Raw genomic sequence first — 26,319 nt, forward strand, 5'->3', positions numbered from 1 at the left:
CATGTTAGAGCTCCAGAAACCAGAGACCTCAGAGAGGGAGGCGTGATATGCAAACTGGAGGGCTGTGTGAGGCTGGAGATGCAGAAGATGCAGGAGATGCTGGGGATGCAAGAGATGCTGGGGATGCAGGAGATGCTGGAAGCCATGTTTCCCTCCTCCTCAGGGTGTCTGTGAGAGTAGGGTCTCTCTTCCTCAATTGGACAGCCTTTGCTCCCAGTTCACACTTCTAGAATCTCTCTTACATTCTAGTTACATCATTTCCTTCTCCTCCCCTCCCCTCCCCTCTCTCCCTTTCCTTTTTCTTTCATGTTCTTTCTTTCTTTTTTTTTTTTTTCTCTTCAAGGCAGGGTTTCTCTGTGTAGCCCTGGCTATCCTGGAACTCACTCTGCAGACCAGGCTGGCCTCGAACTCACAGATCTGCCTGCCACTTGCTCCCGAGTGCTGGGATTAAAGGCGAGCCTCACCATCACCAAACGTCATCCATTTCTTCATCACTTGTGTCCTGCACTCCCCTAACGGGGTCCAGGTTCCTTGTGCTACACTCAGCATACCCAGAGCCTCTCCTTGGCCTCAATTCCTTCACCTGCTTTCTGAGGATCCAGAGTCTCTAACCTTACCAAATACAGGGAAGGTTTTAAGTAAAGCCCCCCCTCCCCCACAGCTCCAGGCACACACCCCTGCCAGCCATCAGCACCGACCACACACCCAGCCCGGCTCTGCCAGTCCCATGGGAACAGCAGGAAGCTGGCTCCCAGCAGCATGGGTCGTTGAATTATACATCCTGGAAACTTCCACACAAGTAAACGCGCCTGCTAACGACTCGATCCTCACAGGATGCGGTTGCCTTGGTAGCAGACAGGCTGAACAGTAAGCGACTAGCAAATGCAGACACTTGGGACAAGAACTGACCTCTCGAGCATAGGATCCTTTCTTCCTCTAGTAAGCCCATAGATAGCCCAGCTTGGAGACAGGGCACCAGAGACAGTGCCGTGTGACTGACTGCCTAGATTCCAATCCTGACTCCATTTCCCCAGTTACATGGCCAAAGGTCAGTTACCTATTGTCTGAGTCTATTTCTTCATCTACAGGTGGAGGGTAACCGTGGGATCTGTCTGGCTGGATTATTATATAAATGAGAGAGACCGGAGCCTACCATGCAGGGACCTTTCACCCATCTGTAAGGGAAACAGGAAGTGGGCTCCCACGCCGCCCCAGGGCAGAGCGCACCTGTCTCCTTCTCCTTTCGCAGATTCTCCTGCAGTGTGGACAGCTTCACGTCATACGAGTTACGCATGGCAGTAATGTCCTCCTGCAGCCGGACCCGAGACTCTTGCTCTGCCTCGTAGTCAGCCTTCAGGCGGGCCAGGCGCTCCTCATACTCCTGGGGTGGAAGGGGACACAGCGGTGGCGAGTCACCCCTACTCAGAACCGGCCTTCACAACTTGACCTCCAGTTCTGGATACTCAGACAACGCAGGGGAGAATGAGGTGAAAGTCCCTGTGTCACATGGGGGTGACAGTTCTCTGGTGACAGCCCTCTGTCGGTTCTCTGTGCAGTCTTGATGGACGGACGCTTTCCACGAATGTTTCCATGTAATTCTTCACACTGCACAATGCCATGAACGCCTTCCCTCTTCTAACCCGTGTTTCCACCTGTGGTACTCAAGCCATTGGTAACAATCTCTGTCTCTGTCTGTCTCTGTCTCTGTCTCCTCTCTCCCTCTCTCCCTCTCTCCCTCTCTGTTTTTCAAGACAGGGCTTCTCTGTGGAACTTACTCTGTAGACCAGGCTGGTGTCAAACTCACAGAGATTCCCCTGCCTCTGCCTCCCAAGTGCTGGGATTAAAACGTGCGCTGCCACCACCCGCTTCCCTCTCCATCTCTGCTGTCATCACTGGCTCCTGTCTCAGTAGCAACCCGCTTGGCCCCACATCTACTCCTGCTTCAACCTCAGCAAAACCCCACATTGCTGCTACCTGCCGAATAACATTACATTCTCTGCTTAGGGTGGGTGGTTCCCAGGATGGGTTGGCTCCCAGGTTCATGGGTGACTCCCAGGTTCATGGGTAGTCTAAACTCCTTGATTGAACCCGAGTCCCCATGTGATAGAATCCTGCTAGCCCTTGGACATCCTGTTTTCATTCTTCTTATTATTATTATTGTTTTACGTTATTTTAAGTGTATGGGTGTGGGTAGATCTGTGCACTATGTACATGAGCCAGAAAAGGGTGCTGGATGCCCTGGCATTGGAATCACAGATGGTATGAACCACTTTGGAGGCCCTGGGAATCGAACCCTGGTTCCCTGGGACAATAACTAGTACCCGTAACCACTGAGCCATCACCCCAGCTCCTTCTTTTAAAATTAAGAACAAGTTTTTGTTGTTGTGTTGTTTTTCTCTGTGCTGAGCATGGAACCCAGGTCTTCATGCAAGGTGGGCATAATGGTTGCCAACTTGACTTGGGATGCTCAGCTTTAACTGTCACCTTGACACAACCTAGACTCACCTGGGAAGAGTCTCAGTGAGGGACTGTCTACCCTGGGTTGTCTTGTGGTCTTGTCTATGGAGGATTATCTTGAAGATGTTACTTGATGCAGCCCACTGTGGGTGGCACCATTCCCTAGGCAGGAAGACCTGAATGTCTAAGCGTAATCAAGCTGGGCAAAGCAAGCAAGTGTGCATGCGCTCACAGCTCTCTGCTCCTGACTGTGGATGGGATATGACAGCTGTTTAAGGTTCCAGCCTTGACTTCTGCAAAATGATGGGCTGGAACCTGGAATCATGAGCTAGAATCAACCCTTTCTCCCATAAGCTGCTCTCTGTCAGAATATTTTCTCACAACAACAGAAATGAAATTAGGACAGCTGCCAACCTGAACGGACTGAGAAGCACCCATGTTAGTGAGGAGACACACCTCTGCCTGTGACGATGCTCCCAGACAGGTCCAAGGAACAGGGGAATGCCTGCCCTGACGATGGACCACACCATCCCATAAGTGAACCACCAGATGGTTCACTTTGAAAGTTGTCTGTGTCAGTGTCACAGTGAGGGAGAGGCTAAGCAAGGGCAGAGCTCAGAGTGTGGACTCTCAGCCCTGTTCCGTTGTGTTTATGTTTTATTATTACTACCACTACCTATTGTTGTTGTTGTCGTTGTTATTGTTAATTTATTATTATTATAGCACATCTGGGTTTCTGGTAACTTGCTTTACCCAGAAACGCCTACTTCTCTCCTGCCTCAGTGGTTCTACCCTGCTCCCTGGCAAGTTCATGCTCAGGGCTAATAGAGGCTTCCTTACTAACTTGGCCACTCTCCACCATTCATCTTTTCTGCTTCCATTGGTCTGTTTAGAGAGTTGCTGTTGGGCGTCAGCGGTGTCACCAGCATGTACGCACCCTGAGGACTATCCAGTGCATCTTCAGGGTCACAGGCAGGGCCACTAAGGCTCTCTGACAGCACCAGCTCAGCCCCCCACGTGTTGTCCCCTCACCTCCTCTCACCCATTTCCTTACTCCTTGGAGAGCCCCAGCCTAGCACTGGATCAGTCTTTGGCCTGCTTAGCCCCTCACCTCTGCAGTCCCCACTGCTTCTTCTCAGCACAGCCCCTGACTCTGTGAGTGACATCAACCCATCCACCTGGACCTTAACCAAAACCACAAAACCTACATGTGCACGCATGCACAGATATGCACACGCATCTGCTTGGGCACACCAAGGCACGTGTACCCACTCACTGCAGTGCTGCCTCCTTTTTTTGTTTGTGTTTTTTTGTTTTTTTGTTTTTGTTTTTTTGAGACAGTGTTTCTCTGTGTAGCCCTGGCTGTCCTGGAACTCACTCTGTAGACCAGGCTGGCCTCAAACTCAGAAATCTGCCTGCCTCTGCCTCCCGAGTACTGGTATTAAAGGCGTGCGCCACCACGCCCGGCTAGTCCTGCCTTCCAATCTCACTATTAAATGGGGGTGAGGTGGGGTGGGGCTAAATTGCAGGATGCCTGTTTGTGTAGCCAAGTTTTTACCTGCCCTGCCTGTCCTGCAGGCTACAGAAGTTCCCTCCATGGCCTTTACATACTAAATCCCTTGTCTTACTCTGTCCTGGGCCATTGCTGGCAGTTCTATGTCTTGGCTCTTTCTGTGTCTAAAGCAACCCGCACCCCCAGGGTTGTGTGGCTTCCAGCTATGGCCCCAGTCCCAAACAGGCACTCAGCTCGTGCTTGCTATGGGAAGATGAGGCTGGAGCACAAGCCCTGACCCCTGCTTCTGTGTAATGTTCATGGATGAGAGGGGACCTTGGTTTTTGTCCTTGTTATAGCCGGTTCAAAACAACAGGAAGGCTGCATCATGGTGGATGTCCTACAGATAACGAAATGTTGGCCCAGAGAGCTCAAACCATTTGCCAGCCACGGAGCCTGCCAGAACAGGACTTATACAATGGAAAACCAGATAACCCTGGGAACCCTCCAGTCCAAACCTCCCCATTCTGACTGGAGGCTGAAGCCCGGAGCCATGGCATGAGCTCACTCACAGCAGAGCTGCCTCCATGAAGAGCCCCCTTTGTCCACACAGGGGCTTCATTTTAAGGTCTATCCTAGAATACAGTTCTCAGCACACAGTAGGCACTCAGAGAGTACAACTCAGAAGAGAAAGATGCACAGGAGGATGGAAGGGAAGCGAGGGAGACATTTTCACCTCCCATAGCCTATACCATCCTCTAGGGGGAGACATCCACACCGCTGATGGCTTACACTGTCCACTAGGGGGAGACATCCACACCTCTGATACCGTCCTCTAAGTTATAGGCAGGAGAGGCAGGCAATGCCTATCTATCACTTTCACTTGGTAGCTAACAAGAGACTGTCTGTCCAGAGTGGGGTGTGTTCTCCTTGGAGACCACTAGGGGAGCCAACATTCAACCAGACCACAAGGAAGCCTATGTAGAGGGTTCCATTCTAGTATTATCCGGTTCTCCCCTCCCCTGAGGTTCTGTGACCCAAATCTACTAGGCATTATAGGATTCCACAGCCACTCCAAGTCATTTGGTGTGGCTCCTGGTCACTGCTACCTGCAGAGAGCCAACACTCCTAACACAGGAAGGGCTGCTACCCTAGTGGGATGCTGACAAGCTTAGTCCTCCCCAGGGGGTCTCTTCTTTTGTCTTTGGTTTGTTTTGTATTGTTGGTGTTTGTTCTTCATTTTGTTTTTGTTTGGTTTTGTTGTTCAATATAGGGTTTCTCTGTGTAGCCTTGGTTGTCTTAGAACTCACTCTGTAGACCAGGCTAGCCTTGAACTCAGAGATCTGTCTGCCTCTGCCTCTGCAGTGCTGGGACTAAAGGTATGTGCCACCACTGCTTGGCCAAAGATCTGTCTCTTCTTACTGCCATCTCCACTAAGGCATCTCCTCTAGGTTTGAGTCCTAGAGGAGGACGTGGTACCCAGACCTACCCTAGACGGTCCCAAAGGGCAGAGCTCTCAGGACTGCAGCCACCAAAGCAGGCTCCTTGTCCAACATCCTGACAAGAGTTTTGAGGTCTGGCCCCTAATTGAGATTATAACTGAGAGGCAAGGGATCCAGCTGTAGGCTTGGGAGCCAGGCTAGAGCTCCCCAAAACTGCTCCTGCCTAGTATCAGCTTTCTCCTCAGGAACAACCAGTTCCTCACAGGGACCTCTGAACACCAAGCCACCAGGCAGAGCTAGCAGGCAGTCTTCAAGTGGCAGGGGCCTCTGGAAGCCCGCAGAGCTTGGAGTTGAGAGGGAGTCCCTGTCGTGTCTCCCTATGTATGTATCCCTGGAGATCCCCTGTCATGCTGCTTCCAGGGATGCTGGGAGACACACAGGGTGAGGCCCCGGGGGCCCAGGTGAAGCTGATGCTACACTTACCCTAGGCTAAACAGGCCAAGCTGCTCTGAGGCCCAGGCTTGGCTGCAGTGCCCAAGGCAAACAGCCTGCTTTCCACTCTGCTGTCTAGGTCAGGAACCCAAGTTCAAATCCTGGGTCCAACTCTTGTTTGGTGTTTTGTTTTGTTTTGTTTTGTTTGAGACATGGTTTCTTCATGTAGCCCTGACTGTCCTGGAACTCACTCTGTAGACCAAGCTGGCCTCGAACTCACAGAGATCCGCTTGCTTCTGCCTCTTGAGTGCTGGGATTAAAGGTGCTTACCACCGCTGCCTGGCTGGATCCAACTCTTTGATACTCCTGTGTTCCCTAAAGCTTTGGAAAAGTCTTTGAATCCCAGCTTTCTCAGAAACAAAGCAGGCACCGTGGTGCCAAGCCAATGGGAGTGAAGCAGGATGACACCCTGCAGGTACTGGCTCTCCCTAGGTTACCCGCTCCTTCACATTGGCAGCTCACTGGGGTCTCACCTCCCGGATCAACTGCTTCTCAGCCTCCGTGTCCTGCTGGACAGTAGTTGGGGACAGCAGCTTCTCCTCAGACTGGACTGGGCCTGGGGGTGTCTGAGTGGACAGCAGGGCTGGAGAGAAAGAGACAGGAGAAGCAGAGGGTGAGTACCCAGGGACCAGACATAAATGTGCCCCTCTGTAAGACGCAATCCACCAGTCACCGGAGAGTTCAGGACACTGGGGACATAGCACTAGACACCGCCACACCACCGTGCACTGCGCGCTAGGAGAGAAAAGTGAGCAAATGTGTAACGGTCACAAAGGAAGGGCAGGAGGATGCTCAGAAGCTGACAAGTGCCCCGATGCTGACCTCAGGAAGACCTCAGTGAAGAGCAGATGGAGCCGGAATCAGGGGAGAGGAGAGAGCCAGGCAGAGATGGGGGAAGAGCTTCCAGACAGAGCGGCAGAGTGGAGAGACCAGAGCAGCTCCAGACCTATGCTGGGATGTCTAGGGTGATGGGGACAGTGGACGGAGAGGAGAGGAAGGCAGGCCCTGAAAGCTTCAACATGAGTACCAGGGGGAGGGAGGGGGGAAGACCCAGGAGACCTGGGCACAGTCAGCATTGATGTCAGGGAGGGAGTGCAAAGGAGTGTATGGGAAAGAAGGTAGAGGGCAACTGGGGAGTCAGGCTTTTATATGTATATGTACGTATATGTGTACGTGTCTGTCTGTCTGTCTGTCTGTCTATGTATGTGTGTGTATATATGTGTCTGTGTATATGTATATGTGTGTATATATATGTATATATGTGTGTATGTATATGTATGTGTGTATATGTGTGTGGATGTATATATTGTATGTGTGTGGATGGATGTGTGTGTGTATATATGTATATGTGTGTGTATGCGTGTGTGTGTGTGTGTTTGGTTTTGTTGTTATTTGAGACAGTGTTTCTCTGTGTAGCCTTGGCTGTCCTGGAACTTGCTCTGCAGACCAGGTTGGCCTTAAACTGAAAGATCCACCTGCCTCTGCTTCCCAAGTGCTGGGATTAAAGGTGTGCACCACCATCCCTGGCTAACTTATTCATTTTAATTGATTTTTTTTATGTGCACGGTACCAGCATTATATATGTAAGTCCCTGCACCACTTGTATGTCTAGTACCCACAGAGGCCAGAAGAGTAAGCCAGATCCCCTGGAATTGGGGTTAGTTACAGATGGCTGTAAGCTTCCGTGTAGGTGCTGGAAATCAAACCCTGATCCTTTGGAAAAGCAGTCGGGGCTCTTAAATACTGAGTCACCTCTCCAGCCCCAAGAGTAAGGGTTTAGAGAGGAGGGTTACAGTAGAGGCCATGAGGCTGGGGCTATTCGATGGGTGGGGCAGGCCTGCCTGGAGTAGGGGCAAGAAGAGGGTGTCTGGGAGAGAAACATGAGCCCACTGAGGTAGCTACAAGAGGCAGACAGCTACGCCACAATTTGCAAAAGGGACAGGGAGAAGAAATATGCAGTAGCTCCGGAGGCAGGGGCTGAGGCCACACAATAATGGTATTGTGCACTAGGCTAGGAGTCTCACACACATGCATGGTCACCTGGAGGCTCTGCCCTTACGTGTTGTCTTCTGAGGTGCCTCCCCCCCCCCCAGCAGAAACCAAGCGGGTCACCTGACTCCATCTTGATAAAGGGCACAAGCTCCAGGGGCTAGGTGACATGCCCAAAGGTCCAGGTAAGCTATTGACTGCTGCTTGATCTCAGCACAGTACTTGGTACCAGGCCAGCCACTACTGCCCGCTGAGCATCAGGGCTCTAACCTGAGAAGGGCGCCCATTCTGCAGGGCTGTGTTAGCTGCTGGGCTGGGGACTCACTGAGGAGTTAGGACTTGACCCTCTCCTGCCATTCCTCTGCCAGTCTTGGGGATGTGGAGTCAGGACAGGGAAGAGGGAAGGGGAAAGAAAGATCCTGTTGCATGGGCCACCAGCTACCTGAGCGCCTGCCCCTCCCCCACGCTGCCCTAAGGCAGCCAGCAGAAGTCTGTGGAGTTAGACAAACTTTGTCCTAGAATCTAGCAGGGAAGTTCCTTTTTTTTTTTTTTTTTTTTTTTTTTTTTTTTGATTTTTGAGACAGGGTTTCTCTGTATAGCCCTGTCAGCTCTGTCTGTCCTGGAACTCACTTTGTAGACCAGGCTGGCCTCGAACTCAGAAATCCACCTGCCTCTGCCTCCCAAGTGCTGGATTAAAGGCGTGCGTCACCAGGGAAGATTCTTATGCCCCGGGACTCAGCTACCATACCCTCTGTGGAGCCTTTTCTCTCTGGAAGCACAGCCTTCCAGACTGGCTTGCATCCTCTGCCCCGCCCGGTGGCCGGGCTCCCTTAAAGTTTGCTCCCCCTTTGCTAGAGAGTCACAGCCTGGGTCTCAGTCACCTGTGTCCCAGTGTCCAGCCCTGGTCTACATACAAAGAAGTGCTAGGGAACTTTGGGTGGGTGGGTGGGAGGGTGGGGGGGTTGTGGGTGGAGAATAAATGAGTGGATATGTGAACAACGGGGGTGGGGGTGGAATCCCAATGGGTGAATGGATAGGAGAAGGGGGGGTGAAGCAGGGAGGGTGGGTGCTGGAAGGATGGATGGGGGGACTGGGTAGGCAATGGAGTTGGTGGGAGGGAGGAGGGGGAGGGGCGGCTGGTGGGTGGGGCAATGGGCAGATAACTGTACAGAACGGGTTCAACTGAGCCAGGCAGGCCCGAGGACCAAGGGGCTGAGACTAGACTTTCCTATGCTCACTGTTCCTAAGAGACAAAGCATCAGAACACTCTGGTGTTCCCGCAGGCCTGCCATCCAGACCCGCATTTCTATGCCTCCCAGATGAATTGCAAACGGCATCTGTGATTACGGAGCTGGGGTGGGCTGGCTGGAGGGAAGTGAGTCACCCAGATGCTAAGAACATGACGTCCCTGCCACTGAGCCAGGGAGACAATCGGGTAGACAGGTGGATGACAGATGAACAGCCTGAGGTGGGGTGTGAGCTGTGAGCTGTGAGGTGTGGGCTGTGGGCTGGTTGGAGATGCCAGCCAGCCAGTCAGCCCTAGCCAGCCCTAGCCAGCCCTCTTCCTGGGGCCAAAGGCAGACAGGGGCCATTACCATCGGGGTTTGCTGATCTGAAGGTGCCAAAGGAGAACCTGAAAGTCAGGGAAAGCAGGGACTTTTCGATGGGAAATCTTTTTGGCCCACCCTCTCCTGCTACCTCAGGCCCACCCTCTCCTGCTATCCCACCTGACAGGTTGCCAGGGCCCATCTGCTGGGCGAGGATAGCCTTTAGCCTCTTGATCTCTTCCTGGTACTCTCGAAGCAGGGCGTCCTTGGGGTCTTCATTAATGCGTGGCTTGTTCTTGATGTTCTTAGCCCTGTTGGCATAGCGCAGCGTGCTGAGGGTCTCGTCGTAATTGTTGTCCGCGGGAGACAGGCAAGCCACCATCAGAGTCTTGGTGTTGCCACCCAGTGAGTCCTGAAGTAGTCGGGTCAGCTTCGAGTCCCGGTAAGGAATGTGCTTGCAGCGCCCGTCCACCAGTGCCGAGATGACGTTGCCCAGCGCCGACAGTGACAGGTTAATTTTGGTGGCCTCCTTCAGCCTTTCCCCTGTGGCCCCAGTCTTGGATTGCCGCTCACTGCCAGCCAGGTCTACGAGGTTGAGCTTGCCTGCGCGAAGATGGTCCTTACCCCGTTCATCTGCAGACAGGCAGGCAGGGGGCAACAGCTGGGTGAGCCCCACATCTTTCTAAGATGCGGATGGCCCTCAGGACCTACACCACCCACCTGGGGATACATTTGAGCCTATCTGGAGTCTGGAAAGGAGGGGCTGCCATGGTACAGGTAAGAAGACAGAGGCTCAAGAGAGGGCATGGAACTTTCCTAGGGCCACACAGATGTCAAGGAAGGGCAGAAGGGGCTGGGCCCAGGTTCAATACACATGGCAGCTCACAACTGTCTTTATCTCCTGCTCCAGGGGATCTGACACCCACATACAGACATATATATAGGCAAAACATCAATGCTCATAAACATAAATAAATCATTTTTAAAAGAAGAAAAGGGAGGAGGAGGAAGAGAAGAGGAAGAGGAGGAAGGAGAGAAGGAGAAGAGGAAGAAGAAGAGGAGGAAGAGGGAGGAGAGAAGAAGAGGAGGAAGAGGAGGAGGAGGGAGGAGAGAAGAAGAGGAGGAAGAGGAGGAGGAGGGAGGAGGAGGGAGAAGAGAAGGAGAAGAGGAAGAAGAAGAGGAGGAGGAAGAGGAGGAGGAAGGAGAGAAGAGGAGGAAGCCACTGCCACAAAGAGGAGAAGCAAGATAGGAACTCCGGACTGCTAGACCCCAAGGGTAAGGGCCTGTCCTCTGAGGACAGGAAGGTCTCTTTTACAAAGATTTCCTACGAGGCCAAAGGCAGAGGATGGTGAAGGGGAGATGAGGGGATCCCCAGGGAACTGCATCCTTCCATGCTTGAAGTACTGGCTTTGAAGTCCAGCCCTGCCTCTTCCTTACCGTGTTACAGGAGCACAGCCACACACCTCTCAACACACCACACACCTCTCTAATCCTCCAATGACTCCATCCACAAAGCAGGTCTAACCTTGACTGGCTCCCTACCGCGGCTGGATGTATAGGGTTAGCTGGTCACATATTCTGACCACTGCAGAGCAATTTTAAGGGGGACAGAATGTTTGCTGGCATTAGATGGCATGTGAGGGACTTGGGTCTGTAAGATCTATTTAAAAAATTAAAAAATGAGAAAAAAAAAGTGGGGCAGAATGGGACTTGTGCTGTTTTTGGAGAGTGCTCCGCAAAATGTACCAAGGTGTGTGTGTGTGTGTGTGTGTGTGTGTGTGTGTGTGTGTGTGTGTGTGTGTTGTGCTTTCCCAGGGCACACTAGGTCTAGCCTGAGCAAATGAGTCTCAGAGCAGAAACAGCCTTGTGCACAAAGCAGTGCAGCATCATTTGCAGCACTGCGAAACCAGACACGATATCAAAGCCTCATGGATAACAGCTTCAGATGGGGTGAGAGCAGACTGTCCTCCATCCGCCACCCAGGCACAGTCATGAAGACCTGGCAATGATTCATAGAACCAGGAGCCAGAGGAAAGGCCCTTAGCCGTGTGGCTATGTTTATGCACCAGCCTGTCCTTCAAACCTTCTGCAAAGCTCAAGAGTGCCCATGAGCCCGTCTCATCCACTAAGCCAGGCAGCTTAAGCCTCTGCCCTGGCTGCAACTATGAGGTCATGTCCCCTTCAGATGGGTATTCCTCCAGGGACACCCAGGTTGATGTCCTTTTCCCAAGCAAGCACCAGGGCGCTGCCCTGGAAACAGGTTGCTGAACGGACAGTATGGAAGGAGGTTACATGAGCCCTGGCCCTGGGGTCTCATCACGGTTATGTTCCCAGTCGGGCCAGGCTACTTCCTGCTCTATGTTCTTTACAGTTCTAATTGTGACGGAGCATTAATGGACAAGGTACTGGGAGGCCCTGGGTTCAAAACCTGGCGCTTCTACTTCATGACTGAGGTCCCCTACATGAGCAAAGCTCTTCACTTCTACATTCCCTGTGTCTAAAAGGAGGACAACACTACCTACGTCAAGGACTACTACAGACACAGTGCACAGTGGTGCAGATAAAGCTTAGGGAGCCCAGAGAGAGGGATTCCTCTCTCTCTCTCTCTCTCTCTCTCTCTCTCTCTCTCTCTCTCTCTCTCTCCCACACACACACACACTTTAAAGATTTGTTTTATTTATTGAATTTGCACATACACTCTATCTACATGTACACCTGCATGCCAGAAGAGGGCGTCAGATCCCATTATGGATGGTTGTGAGCCACCATGCGGTTGCTGGGATTTGAACTCAGGGCCTCTGGAAGAGCAGCCAGTGCCCTTAACCACTGAGCCATCTCTCCAGCCCTCTTTTTCCTCTTTCTCAGCAGCTCTCCCAGGAAGGATGTGAATGAACATCACTGAGAACTGTGAAAGAGGAGTCATGAGATCTGAACAGCACATAGACTCTTGGCCCTTGGCAGGTCCTGGGGATGGAACCCAGGGCCTGGAACAGGATGCTCAAGCACTCAAGTACTGAGCTCCGCACCCAGCCCCAGTCCTGAGACCTCAGTCTTCTTACCTGTAAAATGGGAGTGTCAGCATCTAGCTCACTCATGGGATGGTTGCAAAGAATAGATACTGTGTGCACACTGCCTGGCACACAAGAAATGCTCAGTGCTATCTACCAGTGTTGTGGTTGTGGGCATGGATCCAGGAAACAGGTCCCCACACGGGGACGACTCTGGTCTGTTTCCTTCAGGCAGGTAAGGGCATCTTTTCCCAGTCTTCTGTGGGGCTCTCCAGGCTCCAATGAGGTGAGTCCCCCTCCTATCAGGAGTGGGAACCTGGCTCAGGATGTCTGGGCCACCCTCTGCCCCCAGCCGGCCCCATACCCACGGCATAGATCTCGATGTTGATGGTAAAGATGGAGTGGGAACGGGAGGAGTCCTTATTCATCAGGGTGTAGCCAACCGCACGGTTCTTCCAGCCGGTCTCCATGACGCGCTCGCACTGGGCCACGTTGTGTACCGTGTGCATGGACAGCCCCTTGACATACACTCCCTTCTCAGGATGCTCCTTCAGCTGCAGGGAAGAGGACCAGGGAATGCTGGGATTATCAAAGGCAGGACCCTATCTGGGCCATGTGTGTCCTCTGAAACCATCCTGTAATAGGCAGGGGGCTCCCTCTGCCTCCCCACTTGTCGTAGGATCTTGGGCCAGTGACAAGCTGACCTTCAACAAGCACATCTGTAAAATGGGTATGGGATACCTATTTCATTATGCGACACTTATTTCGTGAGCATGGTGAAGATTCAGTAAAGCACACACAGCCTTCGCATGGGCTTCTGAAAGCTGATGGGGCCGACACCCAGAATGTGTCTCCTTTGTCCCAGCTACATGGCTTCTGATATCCCCTTCTGCTGATACCACCAGAACAATGGAAATGTTGCCAGACTCCTGAATGGCGGCAGGTGGAGGGTCGGTCGTTTGCTGCTCAAGCCCACGAGGCTCTCAGCGCAGCCCTCCAAAACGGCAGTGAGCTGCATATGCCACAGGTCCCTGCTCGCTTCCCGGGCAACCAAGGAGCTCTGTTGCCTATGCTAAACAATGAAACGTAGCATTCCTCATGAGGAAAGACAGTCACACCGGCAAGAGCAGCGGGAAGGGCTGGGTACGGGAAGGCGTGTCTGCAGTCTCAGCCCTTGGGAGGCAGAGAGGCAGAATTACTACAAATTCGAGGCCAGCCTGGGCTACACAGCAAGGCTGCATCTCAGGTGAGAGGGGAGGGAGAGCAGAGTTATGGGTTCTTTTTTTTGGGGGGGGGGATTCAAGATAGGGTGGCCATACTGGTTGGAGGTTAGAAGGCTTAGCTGTCTGCTCTAATGGTCCCAGGAGGGGGACAGGTTCCCTGCTGTGCACCAGTCAGTTGGGTGCAGAGGCTAGCTCCACCTGTTTAGGTGTGAAGTCCTAAAGGCTCTGTGGGACAGTAAGCAAGCAAGGCACGGAAAGGTTAAATGGCTTTCTGAAAACCAACCAGGTACTAGTGTGTCACAGTGACAGAAGGCTTCAGGAACCGAATAAAGAGGGTCAGAGAGGACAGGCACGAAGGACCCAGTCCTGCAAACAGGGCTGGGTGGCATTTTTAGGGCCAGAAAGCAGACTCCATGGATCCTACTTCGCTCCCAGAACCTAGAACCCAGTTTGGGGCATCAGGCAGTATCGGGTCATCCTCAGAAAGAGCATATTGGGGCTGGAGAGATAACCGGAAGTTAAGAGCACCTGATCTTGAAGAAGACTGGGGTTCAATTCCTAGTACCCACAACCATCCATAGCTCCAGTCCCCAACACCCTCTTCTGACCTCTGGAGGAACTGGACATGCGCAGTGCACATACAAACATCACACACACATACAGGCAAAACACTCAGACTCGTAGAATAGTAAGTTCATCTCAAAAGGTTTGTTAAGAGCATATTTAGGTCTGGAGAGATGGCTCAGCAGTTAAGAGCACTGACTGCTCTTCCAAAGGTCCTGAGTTCAAATCCCAGCAACCACATGGTGGCTCACAACCATCAGTACAGCTACAGTGTACTCATATACATTAAATAAATAAATATATATATATATTTTTTTAAAGAGCATATTTAGCTAGGCATGGTAGTGTACACCTTTAATCCCAGCAGTTGGAAGGCAGGGGCAAGTGTGGATTTAGCCACTTTCCTGTTTATTCAACAGGACTCAGTCTCGAAACCCTGCTAGGTGAGGGACATCAGCTAGCCTCTGTGAAATGGGGACAAAACCCCACTTCTATGCAACTATGGCACTTAAGAAGGAAATGGACCTGTGGTGCGCCTTGGGGGTTCAGTGGACGCAGGTCACGAGGAGGACGGGGATGCTGCCTCTGGCCTGAGGAATTTCAGAAGGTGAAACAGTCCCCCATCTCTGACACCCTCAGGCTCCTCCCCACCACTCCTATCCTCACACTCTGCCAACACTGGTCCTGGGGAGGTGCCGTTCCTCGGCACAGGAACGGCACATCCTATTCCTGCCAGCTATACATCCTATTCCTCAGTAGCTGCTCATCTAGGCTTTAAGAAACCAGAGCCAGGTCTCCATGGTAACCAGCTGTGCTCCAGCAAGGATGTAGAGGGACAGAGGCGCACAGCCATGGCTAGGGTCCAGTCAAGAGGGAAAGTCCCTATGTTCTTCCCCCACACATAGGCTGAGGCTCCCACAAGACCCACTCCACCATGATCTATTGGATGGAGATCTGGGGTGGTATTTGTATTGACCTGGGGGTGGGGAGGAGTGTTGGCTTCCCTGACTAAATAACTCAGGCTTATTATACAGTGTACTGGGCTCTGTGTTAAACACAGCTAACAGCCTGTGCTGTGAAGCCTCTTGGGTTCTCCTTGGGTTATGCAAAGGTGCCTGAATCACAGAACACGAGAAGAGGATTCTCCTCCCACTCTTACATGGAAACCATCTGCCTGTCACCCACGAAGCAGCATATCAAAGGTCTGGAGCCCACGGGTGCACACCACTGAGCATTCTGCCATCTGCAGCCCCCGAAGCAGTGGGCTCACTAAGTAAGCTCCTCCCCCATCCCAGGGTCCAGGTTAGCCAGGAAGGGACAGAGTCCCCATGGCACCCACTCAAGGAGGTGGAAGGTCTGTGAGACCACAGGACTATGACCCCGAGGCTCCCCCTCTGGAGCTACCAGTGCTCACCCAACTCCTCTGCCTGTTTCTCTGGCTGAGGGTGAGTCATGACTTAGAGGCTCTTTTTTTTTTTTTTTTTTTTTGACTTTTTTTTGACTTAGAGGCTCTTAACACCCTCTTTGGTGAGGGGGATGCTGCTGGTTATTGTTAAAAGGTTCCTGGCAGGGAGGGCAAAGAGCTGTGCTATGTCAGCTGCGGGGAGGATGGGCAGGGGCTTGAGTAGATGGTTGGAGATTGAAGAGAGGAGAAGGGGCCAGTGCAGTGTGGGGCCTGGCCTGCTGGCACACATGGGCTCTTCTTAGTAAGTCTTTGCTGAAGACAAGTACGGAATGACTGTCCCTCCCTCTAAAGCTGGAGTCACTGGCTTCCTGGTGAACCCTCGTGGGGCAGGCTTGGTTAGATCAGTAGTAGCACGGCTAGAGGGATAAGCCAGAGGTAGCCCAGCAGAGTTGAAGGCAGCATCTCTCACTGGCCTCTCCTCCCTGGACCAGGCCACTGGCTTGTAAGAGCTCCAGGTAGGAGCAAGACCAGTACCTCTGGCTGGAGACTAAGGCCAAAGGGTCCCAGCTGGATGGGATTCCACACCCTCTCACTGGTTTCTGGTCCTGGCAGGATTTATTTATGTATATTCTCATAGTGTCTGTCTGTCTCTCTCCTTCCCTCCCCCTCTTTTCTCTCCCTCCCTCCTTCTCTAGATTTTCTTCTTCCTTCCTTCCTTCCTTCCTTCCTTCCTTCCTTCCTTCCTTCCTTCCTTCCTTCTTTTTTTTCTTTGACAGTCTCCCTCTGTATCCCAGATTGGCTTAAAACTTGCAATCCCCCTGTCTCAGTGTGCCCACTGCTGGGATTATAGGCTGTGCCATTAAGCCAGGTCTGGCAGGTTTCTTGATCCCAGTGGGTGGCTGAAACAGCCATGCAAGTTCTGCAAGCATCTAGCTTTGCTCCTGATGTTAGGAAGCAACACTCCTCCATCCTGAACCCTGTCTTCAAGGGGACTGAGGACAAATTATGAAATGTGCTCGAGGCACTGAGGAAGCCAAACTTAATCTTCACCACGAGTGGTTCTTCTATCCTTGACTCTAATGCCCCCCTAGGGGATCCACCTGATACCCTCCCCCCATTTTTCCTGGGCTTTCTCTAATCCCTAACAGCTTGAAATAGCTCGAATCCTGACCACCTACTAGGTGCCAGCACTCTGCTGAGGGGCCTGGCCTATTTACTGTCTTCAACCTCCAATACCCCCTTTCAGTTTTGTTTGTTTTGAGACAAGAGTTTCTCTGTGTAGCCCTGGTTGTCTCTGAAACCTGCTCTGTAGACCAGGATGGCCTTGAACTCAAAGAGATCCACCTGTCTCTGCCTCCTGAGTGCTGGGATTAAAGGTGTGTTCTACCACTGTCCGGCTGTAATACCCCTTCTTTCAAAGTAGACCAAGATGATGGAATCCTAGCCGTAAAAACATCACTTCCATAAGGTGTCTGAAGTTCAAAACCTTGAGTTAGGGAGATGTGGGTTCAAGTCCAGACTCAGCCACTTGGTGCACTGTAAAACCTAGACACGTTGAAGCTCTCTTCAGCCTCCTTTCCACACTGGGAAACTACAGATGACAACATCTGCCACCAAGGTGAAGTGGGGTAATGTGGCTAAAGAGTCAGTAAATATTAAGTGCTTAGTAAATACCTAATGACATCGTTTAGACCATCATTTTATACACACACACACTGCACACACAAATATTTTTTTTTGAGATAGTGTTTCTCTGTGAAGTCCTGGCCATCTTGGAACTCACTCTGTAGACCAGGCTGGCTTCAAACTCAGCAATCCACCTGCCTCTGCCCTCCCACCCCAAGTGCTGGGGCGAAAGGTGTGCGCCACGACTACTCAGCCATCATAACTTTTATCAGTGGAAGTGTTTTCTAAAACAGAAATCTATTGCAAAACTCCACCTTGTTTCAACAGAGGTGGCCTTGCCTAAGGTGAGTTCCAGCCGTTGATAGCAGTAGACGCAGTCACAGCCCCAGACAGTATGGACTCTGAGAACACTCAACGTTCAAAAGCCCCGCACTGAGTGGCCACGGTGATGTTTGTACATGATCCCAGCACTAGGGAAACTTGAGTCCACAGGATGCTGAGTCCTGGAACTGTTTGATCCTCGCCTCTCCCCCTGGACCTTCCTGCCCACCCCACATGAGATCTACACCCACCTCAAGCCTCTGCTTGGTGTCAGCGCCCAGCAGGTCATGGACGTCTTCATTGTAGATCTCCAGATAGGAAGCCCGCACTAAGAACTTGGTGTTCTCTGCACACTGCAGGAAGCAGACAGAGCTTGAAATGATGGCCGATCCTAAACCCTCCTGCTGCCCAGACCTCGACAGCTAGGGCATTATGGGAAGACACATGGACTCTTACCCGAACCCTGCCCTGTTTTCCCTGGTAAACCTTCCTTTCCGGCTCCAGGACCCTCAAGCCTCCAAGCCATGTTACAGCCATTTGTCCAATGTGCTACCTCCAAACCTCATGGGAAGGGAGATGGGAGCCTCCCTACTCAAGGGAGAAGCCAGGAGTTCCAACAAGTGACCACGGCCCTGGCTTTTGGATTGATAGGACTTTGGGGCTCCAGATATCACAGTGTACTGGCTTTGGAGCCATCACAGTTGGGAGTTGCCCAGTCTCGGGTGGAGGAGATAAGTCTACAATGCCCTTCATTCAAGACTTTGTCTTTAGTAATCGCTCAATAAATAGGGGAGCCATGACTGTGATAACCACTTCCGGCCACCACGTTCAGCGTCATCTCAACCACAAGGGATGTTAGATGAACTTCAGCATTCAAAGACAGCACCAGAGAGCATGAACAGACACCATCTTCTCAGTTTTATGTTCTTCACCCACCTTGTTTTTAGAAGGACCCGCCTGCCCCTTCTGACCCGTGCAGAGTTGAGACCAGGTCCTCACCACAATCCATAGTCCATGCCTGTGACCCTAGTTGCCCTGGCGACCATCTGTGACTCTAGCTTGATCCCTTCCCATGGGAGCCCCATACCTGAACGCTCTCAAACACGTGCTCGAAGGCTCTGGGAATGATGCCCCTCTGGCAGGGGGGATCTGGCAGTCCCTGCATGGTGAAAGACTTCCCACTGCCTGTCTGGCCATAGGCAAAAATGGTCCCATTGTAGCCCTCGGTGACACCCTGCACGAGAGGAAACCAAAGCACTGTGTCAGCCCACAGACCCTGCCTGGGTCTCCATTAAACAAGGCACCACTCTGACCTCAAACACCAGTCTGATGGGGTTAAACATTGTGCCAAGGTGGAGGGATCTAACAGCCTGTGCAAGGAAGCCAACTTGGTTCAAATCACACCTCCATGTTCGTTTTGATTCTCCATGTACTGCTGCAGAGAGAACCCAAGGTCTTGTATACGCCAGGCAAGGGCTTCACCACTGAGTCACACCCTCAGCCCCACTCCATTCTTTACCACACACACTTGGACTGGTCTTTGGCACACAGTGTACTGGCTGGTTTTTGTGTGTCAACGTGACACAAGCTGGAGTCGTCAGGGGGAAAGGAGCCTCAGTGGAGGAAAGCCTTCCTGAGATCTAGTTGTAAGGCGTTTCTCAATTAGTGATCAATGGGGAGGGCATGGCCCATTGTGGGTGGAGCCATCCCTGGGCTGGTGGTCCTGGGTTCTATAAGAAAGCAGGCTGAGCAAGCCATGGAGAGCAAGCCAGTGAGCAGCATCCGTCCATGGCCTCTGCATCAGTTCCTGCCTTCAGGTTTCTGCCCTGCTTGAATTCCTGTCCTGACCTCCTCCAGTGATAGAGTATAACCTGGAAGTGTGAGCCGAATAAACCCTTTCTTCCCCAACTTGTTTTGTAGTCATGGCATTTTCGTCGCAGCAATAGTAGAGCCTCAGTCTAGTCTGTCATAAAGGATAAGAACACAGCCCCTCCTAAAGGTGACTCATCGTATGCACTAGCCATGGCGAGGGCAGGCATGGACAGGTGCTCACTATGTCTGCCGGGAACGTTGCGGGGTAGCCAGCCACGGTGCCTCTCACCCAGGCCAGGCAGATGTACACAGGGCTGGAGGACAGCCAACAGTGAAGGGAGGGAGTGGAAGGAAGGTGTGGGAGGAAGCAGGCACAGCCTTCTGTAGAGGAGAGGCAAGGTAGAAGCGCACCTGCTGAGGAGGGGACCTGGTCAAGAGACAGGAAGAGGAGGCTGATCCAAGCCAAGGGGACACAGGAGAGTGGTTGACAGCGGCTGGTGGATCTGGGAGTGGGGTATGGGTGAGAAAGCTGGGAAGACAGACAGACAGACAGACAGAGCAGGTTCTACTTCGAAGGCCAGTCATTCTTCACTCATGCGTGTGTCTATTCACCCCGTGGGTGCTGGCTGCCTTTTCTACATCAGGAACCATGTTCTGGTTAGAGGGAGAGAGTGGAAAACAAGGTTGCCGCAGTCCCTACCCTTAGAGCTCTCGGGGCTACAGACAGCAGCCCTGTGGGACATCGGTGATGGCTAATATCGTCTACCTGATGGGATTTAAAGAGTTACCATGGAAATCAGCCACATGTCTGTGAGGGAGTATCTATCTAGGTTAGGTTAACTGAGGTGGGAAGACCCACCCTAAACATAGGCAGTGCCATCCCATGTGCTGGGGTCTCAGGCTGACTGAAGGAGAAGAGCTGAAGGGCAATGTTCCTGTCTCTCTCTGCTTCCTGACTGGAGTGTGACTCACACTCCCGCCGCTATGCTTTCCCCACTGCGCCCAACTGTCCACCCTCAAACTGTAAGCCAGACAAACCCTTTCTTCCTCAAGTTGCTTAAGTTGGTCGGGTGTTTTGTCCCAGCAAGACAGGTGAGTGATACGGCACCGTACATCAGAATACAGGCCCGGGGCTGGAGAGATGGCTCAGCGGTTAAGAGCACTGACTGCTCTTCCAAAGGTCCTGAGTTCAAATCCCAACAACCACATGGTGGCTCACAACCATCTGTAATCTGATCTGATGTCCTCTTCTGGTGTGTCTGAAGTCAGCTACAGTGTACTTACATATAATAAATAAATAAATCTTAAAAAAAAAAAAAGTGAAAAAAGCCGGGCGTGGTGGCGCATGCCTTTAATCCCAGCACTCGGGAGGCAGAGGCAGGCGGATTTCTGAGTTCGAGGCCAGCCTGGTCTACAAAGTGAGTTCCAGGGCTACACAGAGAAACCCTGTCTCGAAAAACCAAAAAAAAAAAAAAAAAAAAAAAGAATACAGGCCCAGAAGTCTGTTCCCAGAGCCCTATGCCTACATGATGCCACACTGAATTTCACTGGGAAAAAAAAATCCCTGTGACCCAAACAGATCTCAGCAGGAATCCCTGAGAGCTGGTTTGATTCTCAAGAAGGCTGGCACCCATACAAAGCTCCCAGCCCCTTGTCTACTCAATCTAGGGTCCTGCAGCTCCGGACGGGGAGACAGGAGGGGTGTGAAATGGGGACAAGAAGATCCAGCTGGGAGCCTGCTCTGGCTTCTCAAACCCACACGCAGCTAAAGCAGGAGTCATGTGATGCCTCTGGAAAAGACGAAGCAGTACAAGGAGGGTCCCTCTAGCCCAAGCCCAGGGTAAGGACTCTGTAGGAACATTCAGGGCCACACAGCGGATGCCCCATTCTCCTGTGTAGCCACGAGCCATACTGAGGAGGCAGCACTGGTGCAACTTGGAGGACTGAGCTTATTTTTTTTTAACAGGGTCTCATGCGTACTACAAAAGTGCTAGTTGTCTTCTTGGGGTGGGCAAATATCTCATGCATCCAGAATGACCTCAGCATCATCAGCAGTCCTTGAGGATAAACTTGAACCAACCCTGCTTCCACGTCCCCAAGCCCTGGAATTCCAAAGCAAAGGCCTCCGCGAGGGCTTAAGAGGACTGGAGTTGAACTCAGGGCAGTGTGCACGCCAGGCAAGCCCAGTACCAACAGGGGCCACGTCACCACCTCTTTAATCTCTCTGGTTTCAGGCTGCCCTCAATTTTGTATTGTTTGGTTTGGTTTCAAAATAGGGTTTCTCTGTGTTACCCCTGCCTGTCCTAGAACTCCTGCTGTATAGACCAGGCTGACCTCTGAGATCCCTCTGCCCCTGCCTCCCTCTGCAGGAACTGAAGGCATGAGCCACCACTGCCAGGCTACAGACTTCAAAGTCTTGGTATAATTAAGGAACATAAAATACTAAGAGTTGTTATCGTGCATGTAATTGTTTTATGAAATGTCATATAGACCCTGCATTATAATTAGTTTTAGTTTGTTCCTTTCAGTTTTTAAAACGCTGTCACTGGGGGAGCTAAAATTATTAATGTGGCTCAAAGTCTATGATATAAAACAGCTGTATTTATTTATTTGATTTAATTTAATTAAAAATTATTATAGCCTGGGGCTGGAGAGATGGCTCAGTGGTTAAGTGCACTGTCTGCTCTTCCAGAGGTCCTGAGTTCAAATCCCAGCAACCACATGGTGGCTCACAACCATCTGTAATGGGATCTGGTGCCCTCTTTTGGTGTGTCTGAAGACAGCTACAGTGTGTGTGTGTGTGTGTATATATATATATATATATATATATATATATATATATAATTATGATAGCTGGATGGTGGTGGGGCATATGTGGAACAGGTCCCCAGTGTCCACTGCTTGGCCACTCACTGTGGACTGTCATCCCTTCCTGTCTTAATGAATTATGAAACTTATTAGTGGGTTTTTATGAAATCGACTGTTGGATCTCCTCTCCCTCTGCATGTGCGCGTGTGTGTACAGAGATCAAATCTAAAGCACAGGCTAGGCAAGGGCTGCTTGTTGGGGGCTGGGGGGTCGGACAAGGCAGGAGGGGATGGGAGTCAGTCAAAGAAAGGTGGGTGTGGAGAAAAAAGCCCAAGGACAGTTGAAAAGCTCAGTCACGGACAAGAGATGAAGAACAGAGAGCCTGGGCAGAAGGGACAGAAGAGGACAGGGAAAGGCAGAATGTGGCATCTGAAGTGCAGGGACAGCACTGGATAGGGTCCTGTACAGAAGGCCCAAGCTACTGACCAGAAAACACTGGGAAGAGCCAGAGCGAGCAGGCCTGTGAGTTATCCAGCCATTGGTCTCAATGCTACATCTGCTCCTGGCTCAAGCAGCCAGAGCTGTGATCTGTATGCACTTTCCACTCGTCCCTCTCACATCCTCCTCAGGCCTCAGTCAGCTCTCTGACAAGAATGACTCCAGTTCTTTCAGTGAAGACCAAACGCTGCATGCTACACGCTACACGCTACATGCCCGCTTCTCCCCTACAGCCTTCCACCTTCTTGCCTGGCCTCCTCCTGCTGGGCTCATTTTACACTTGATTCCCTCTGTTCTCCCTTCCATCCCTTCCAAGGTTTGCAGGCCTCCCCATGCCGTCCCCACCCCCCACTTGCCACCAAAGATTGCTAACTTAGCATAGCTGAACTCAACTCTGACCTTGAGCTTAGTGAGGGTAAGTCATATCTCCTTCACACCCCCTCCCATGCTCAATCTGGGGCTCAGAGTGGAGATGCTAATGTTTCATTTCACAGAGGGGTGAATGGATTGATGAACGGATGGATGTCAAATCTGTAGTCTGGGGAGTGTCCAGAGATAGGTCTGCACAGTGAGACTCGGAAGTGGAAGAGAGATCCAAGAGGTCTGTCACTGTGCCCTTAGTGTCTTCCTCTCCGGGTAGGCCTTGCCCGGACACTGCATAATCCACAAGAAGAGAACAGAGGCCTTACCCTGAGCAAGGCTGACAGCCCTAGACAGAAGCAAGGCTGAGGAGGAACACACGTTCAAATAGTCAAGGTGCCATCTCTAGACAGAGGGAGGCGAGTGCTCTGCAGGGTCCCTGGGACAGAAGGAGGACTGAAAGCTCCCAGGAGGCCTCTGAGTGGGTGGGTTACTCTGGAGACCAAGAAACAAAAATGGAACAGGCTGCTTCCAGGGCACGAGCTACAGCCACTTAAGACATGCAAGCAAGGGCCAGGCCCTTACTAGATGGAGATTCAAACACCCGAGAAGCAAGAGGGACTGAATCAGATGGAATCTCTGATTCCTTCTAGCCTAAAAATCAGGTCAGCAGGGTGATAGCTGAGCTACCGTCAGAGCCTGGGACTGTCCCCTCGGGGCAGCTGTTCCTTGCCTTCTGAGTATTCAGAGGGAACCACCTCTGGTCAAGTGTTCTGTGGTCTACATTATCAGTCAGAAAGCCTTTGGAGTGGGGTCAGAGTTCAGCAAAGCAGAGATGCATGCTTGACCCTAAGTTCTAAGGATGCGCCGGGCGTGGTGGCGCACGCCTTTAATCCCAGCACTTGGGAGACAGAGGCAGGCGGATTTCTGAGTTCGAGGCCAGCCTGGTCTACAAAGTGAGTTCCAGGACAGCCAGGGCTATACAGAGAAACCCTGTCTCGAAAAAACCAAAAAAAAAAAAAAAAAAAAAAAAAAAAAAAAAAAAAAAGTTCTAAGGATGCGTCTCTATTCCTGGCTCAGCACACACAGGCTGGAGGCTTTGAAACACATCTCAACAGGCAGGAGAGGCAGAAGAGATGAAAGAGCCTGCCAGTCAAAATAGAAAGCATTATATGTTAAATAATTTGGGATTTCTTTGCATAAGGGTTTCTCCAAACCTCAGATACTGGAGCACATGGAAGCACCACGCTGTTTCTTTCTTAGAAAGACAAGTGTTTTCTTTACTACTCGAATGAGAAGAGTTCAAACATGAGGATTTTGCTTGTGGGGTTGAAATGGGGGCAAGTGTGAACAGAGGAGAGAAGACTCCTGGGACGCTTAGGAGGGAAGGAGGCTGGGGAAAATGGCTGGAGCTTTCAGGATCCTACAGGTCTGGAATGAGGACAGAGGACCAGGACCCCAGGAGTCTAGAGTCTTTGGTAAAGGGACTGCAAGCGATGCGGGTTAGGACAAGCAGGGACGCTGAGCAGTCCTGGGTCTGAAGTTCTGCAGAAAAAGCTGCAAAGGACTGGCATGTGGACCAGCTGGGGTGCTGGGTTCAGCCGGGAGGTTGCCACCACACTGGGGGCAGGTCCCCGGTGGATACAGTCAGGACAAGCCTTCAGACTAACCTGCCGCTATCTACCTGTGCCCGGAGCCTTCTCGCTTGGCTTTTGGGGTAGGGCTGGGTTAACCCACCTATCCTGTCTCCACTTTCCGGGAGCCCCGAGACTGGCCCTTCAGTCTCGGGGCGCCCTCACCTCCACCAGCGGGTAGGCGATCTCGTTGTAGATCTGCTCGGTGAAGTGTTCTATGTAGTAGGCGCCATCGAAGGTGAACTGCTTCGGGGGTTCGTCCGCCGCTCCCGGGTTCTGAATGAAGCATTGGCCGCGCGCACAGTCCACCGTCACCACCGACTGGCAGCTTAGCTCGCGCTCCCGCTTGTTCATGGGTCGGCAGCGCACGACCACTTTCACTGACTCCGAGGCCATGGCTGCCCGGGGGCGTGGCCCGGTCCAGGGGGTGGGGCCAGAGCCCGCGCGGGGCGGGGCCTGGCGGCGGGGGCGGGGCCGCAGCAGGGGGCCGGGACTCCCCGCGGGGCGCACTGGGAGTGGCAGGGGCTCGGCGGACAAGTGTGCGGGCTGGAACCCGGGCCGCCGCCTCCCGCGCCCGGGCTCGCCCGTCCCTGAGGCCGGGCCCGGGCGGGGAACGGGGGATCCGCGCTGCAGGCGCCGCCGCACGACCCGAGCCCCGGAGCTGGCCGGGTCACGCTCGCGCTCGTGCACGCCGTCTCGGCGTTCGCCGTTACTGGGCAACCTCCGTGACGTCACAGGACGGAATGGCGAGTGCGAGGGAGAGCCCGGGTGCAGGGGATGCACCAGGCCATAGGAACTACCCTATCCCATCCTCTGCTCTGTCTCCCAGTGCTCGCAGCTCCAGCCCAGTGAGGTTCAGCAACCCCGCAGAGGTGGGCAGGGTAAGACTTGAAGCCCACATCTGACTCCACTTCCCTTAGGGGTTACAGACTGAGAGGGACAGTCTGAGAGTGACAAGATCTTCACTGCCCCCTATCCACAGCCCTAAGAATTCATATTTTAAAAGACGGGAAAACTGGGCCAGCAAGATGGCTCAGACAGTGAAAGGTGCTTGCTGCCATGCCTACATGGTCCCAGTCTATGCCCGGGACCCCACAAGGTGGAAGGACTCTTGCAAGTGGGTTCACATGCATAAATAAATATATTTGAAAAAAAATTAAAAAGACAAAAAAATTTAGGAGTTAATCTTTCTGTTGGAAAGGCCACACAGACTAACCTCCTGACCCAGTCTGTGCCACCAACCACCCAATTGCAGTGCTCCCATGAGTTCCTAGGCACAGAAACACCATTAGTCATTTGATAGGCTCTGGGAAGACAGCCTCTTGCAGTCTAGTAGGGGAAACTAACATTCGCATATTCTCATACACACACACACACACACACACCAAAGAATGACTACAAATGAGCCATTTCTGTGGATCACCTTTAAAAGGATCCTCAGTTGGCTGGGGGGGGGGGCGGCATCAGGAAAAGTATCTTGGATATAACTGGAGCTGAAGTTTGGTTTAGGCAGATGTGGGCTGTACAAAGCACCTACTACACTTTGCTGAGACGGTAATCAGATCAGAGTCTGAATTGTAATAAATTACATGTGTGTGCTCACGCCATGTGTGTGCATTTGTATGAATACATGGATGTGCA

The 26,319-nt window shown here is 52.1% G+C and overlaps 1 protein-coding gene across 4 annotated transcripts in view; it reads right to left on the reverse strand.

Moving 5' to 3' along the window:
- Positions 1 to 25,128, reverse strand: part of Kif17 (kinesin family member 17) — a 39,408-nt gene extending 14,280 nt beyond the window's left edge. For 2 of the 4 annotated variants that reach the window (XM_085838773.1, XM_085838772.1), the window contains exons 1-7: positions 24,844 to 25,128; positions 18,654 to 18,800; positions 17,818 to 17,919; positions 12,792 to 12,981; positions 9,600 to 10,052; positions 6,357 to 6,466; positions 1,228 to 1,381 (exon numbers count right to left, since the gene is read on the reverse strand). In XM_085838773.1, the coding sequence (XP_085694899.1) occupies positions 1,228 to 1,381; positions 6,357 to 6,466; positions 9,600 to 10,052; positions 12,792 to 12,981; positions 17,818 to 17,919; positions 18,654 to 18,800; positions 24,844 to 25,074 (1,387 nt within the window). In that variant the 5' untranslated portion in view covers positions 25,075 to 25,128. The remainder of the gene's footprint in view (positions 1 to 1,227; positions 1,382 to 6,356; positions 6,467 to 9,599; positions 10,053 to 12,791; positions 12,982 to 17,817; positions 17,920 to 18,653; positions 18,801 to 24,843) is intronic. The other 2 variants (XM_021161280.3, XM_029475718.2) reach the window with 1 other exon arrangement.
- Positions 25,129 to 26,319: the final 1,191 nt, after the last annotated feature.

The sequence above is a fragment of the Mus caroli genome, unplaced genomic scaffold (assembly GCF_978045245.1).
Source record: "Mus caroli unplaced genomic scaffold, Mus_caroli_1 scaffold_6, whole genome shotgun sequence".
Taxonomy (NCBI): domain Eukaryota; kingdom Metazoa; phylum Chordata; class Mammalia; order Rodentia; family Muridae; genus Mus; species Mus caroli.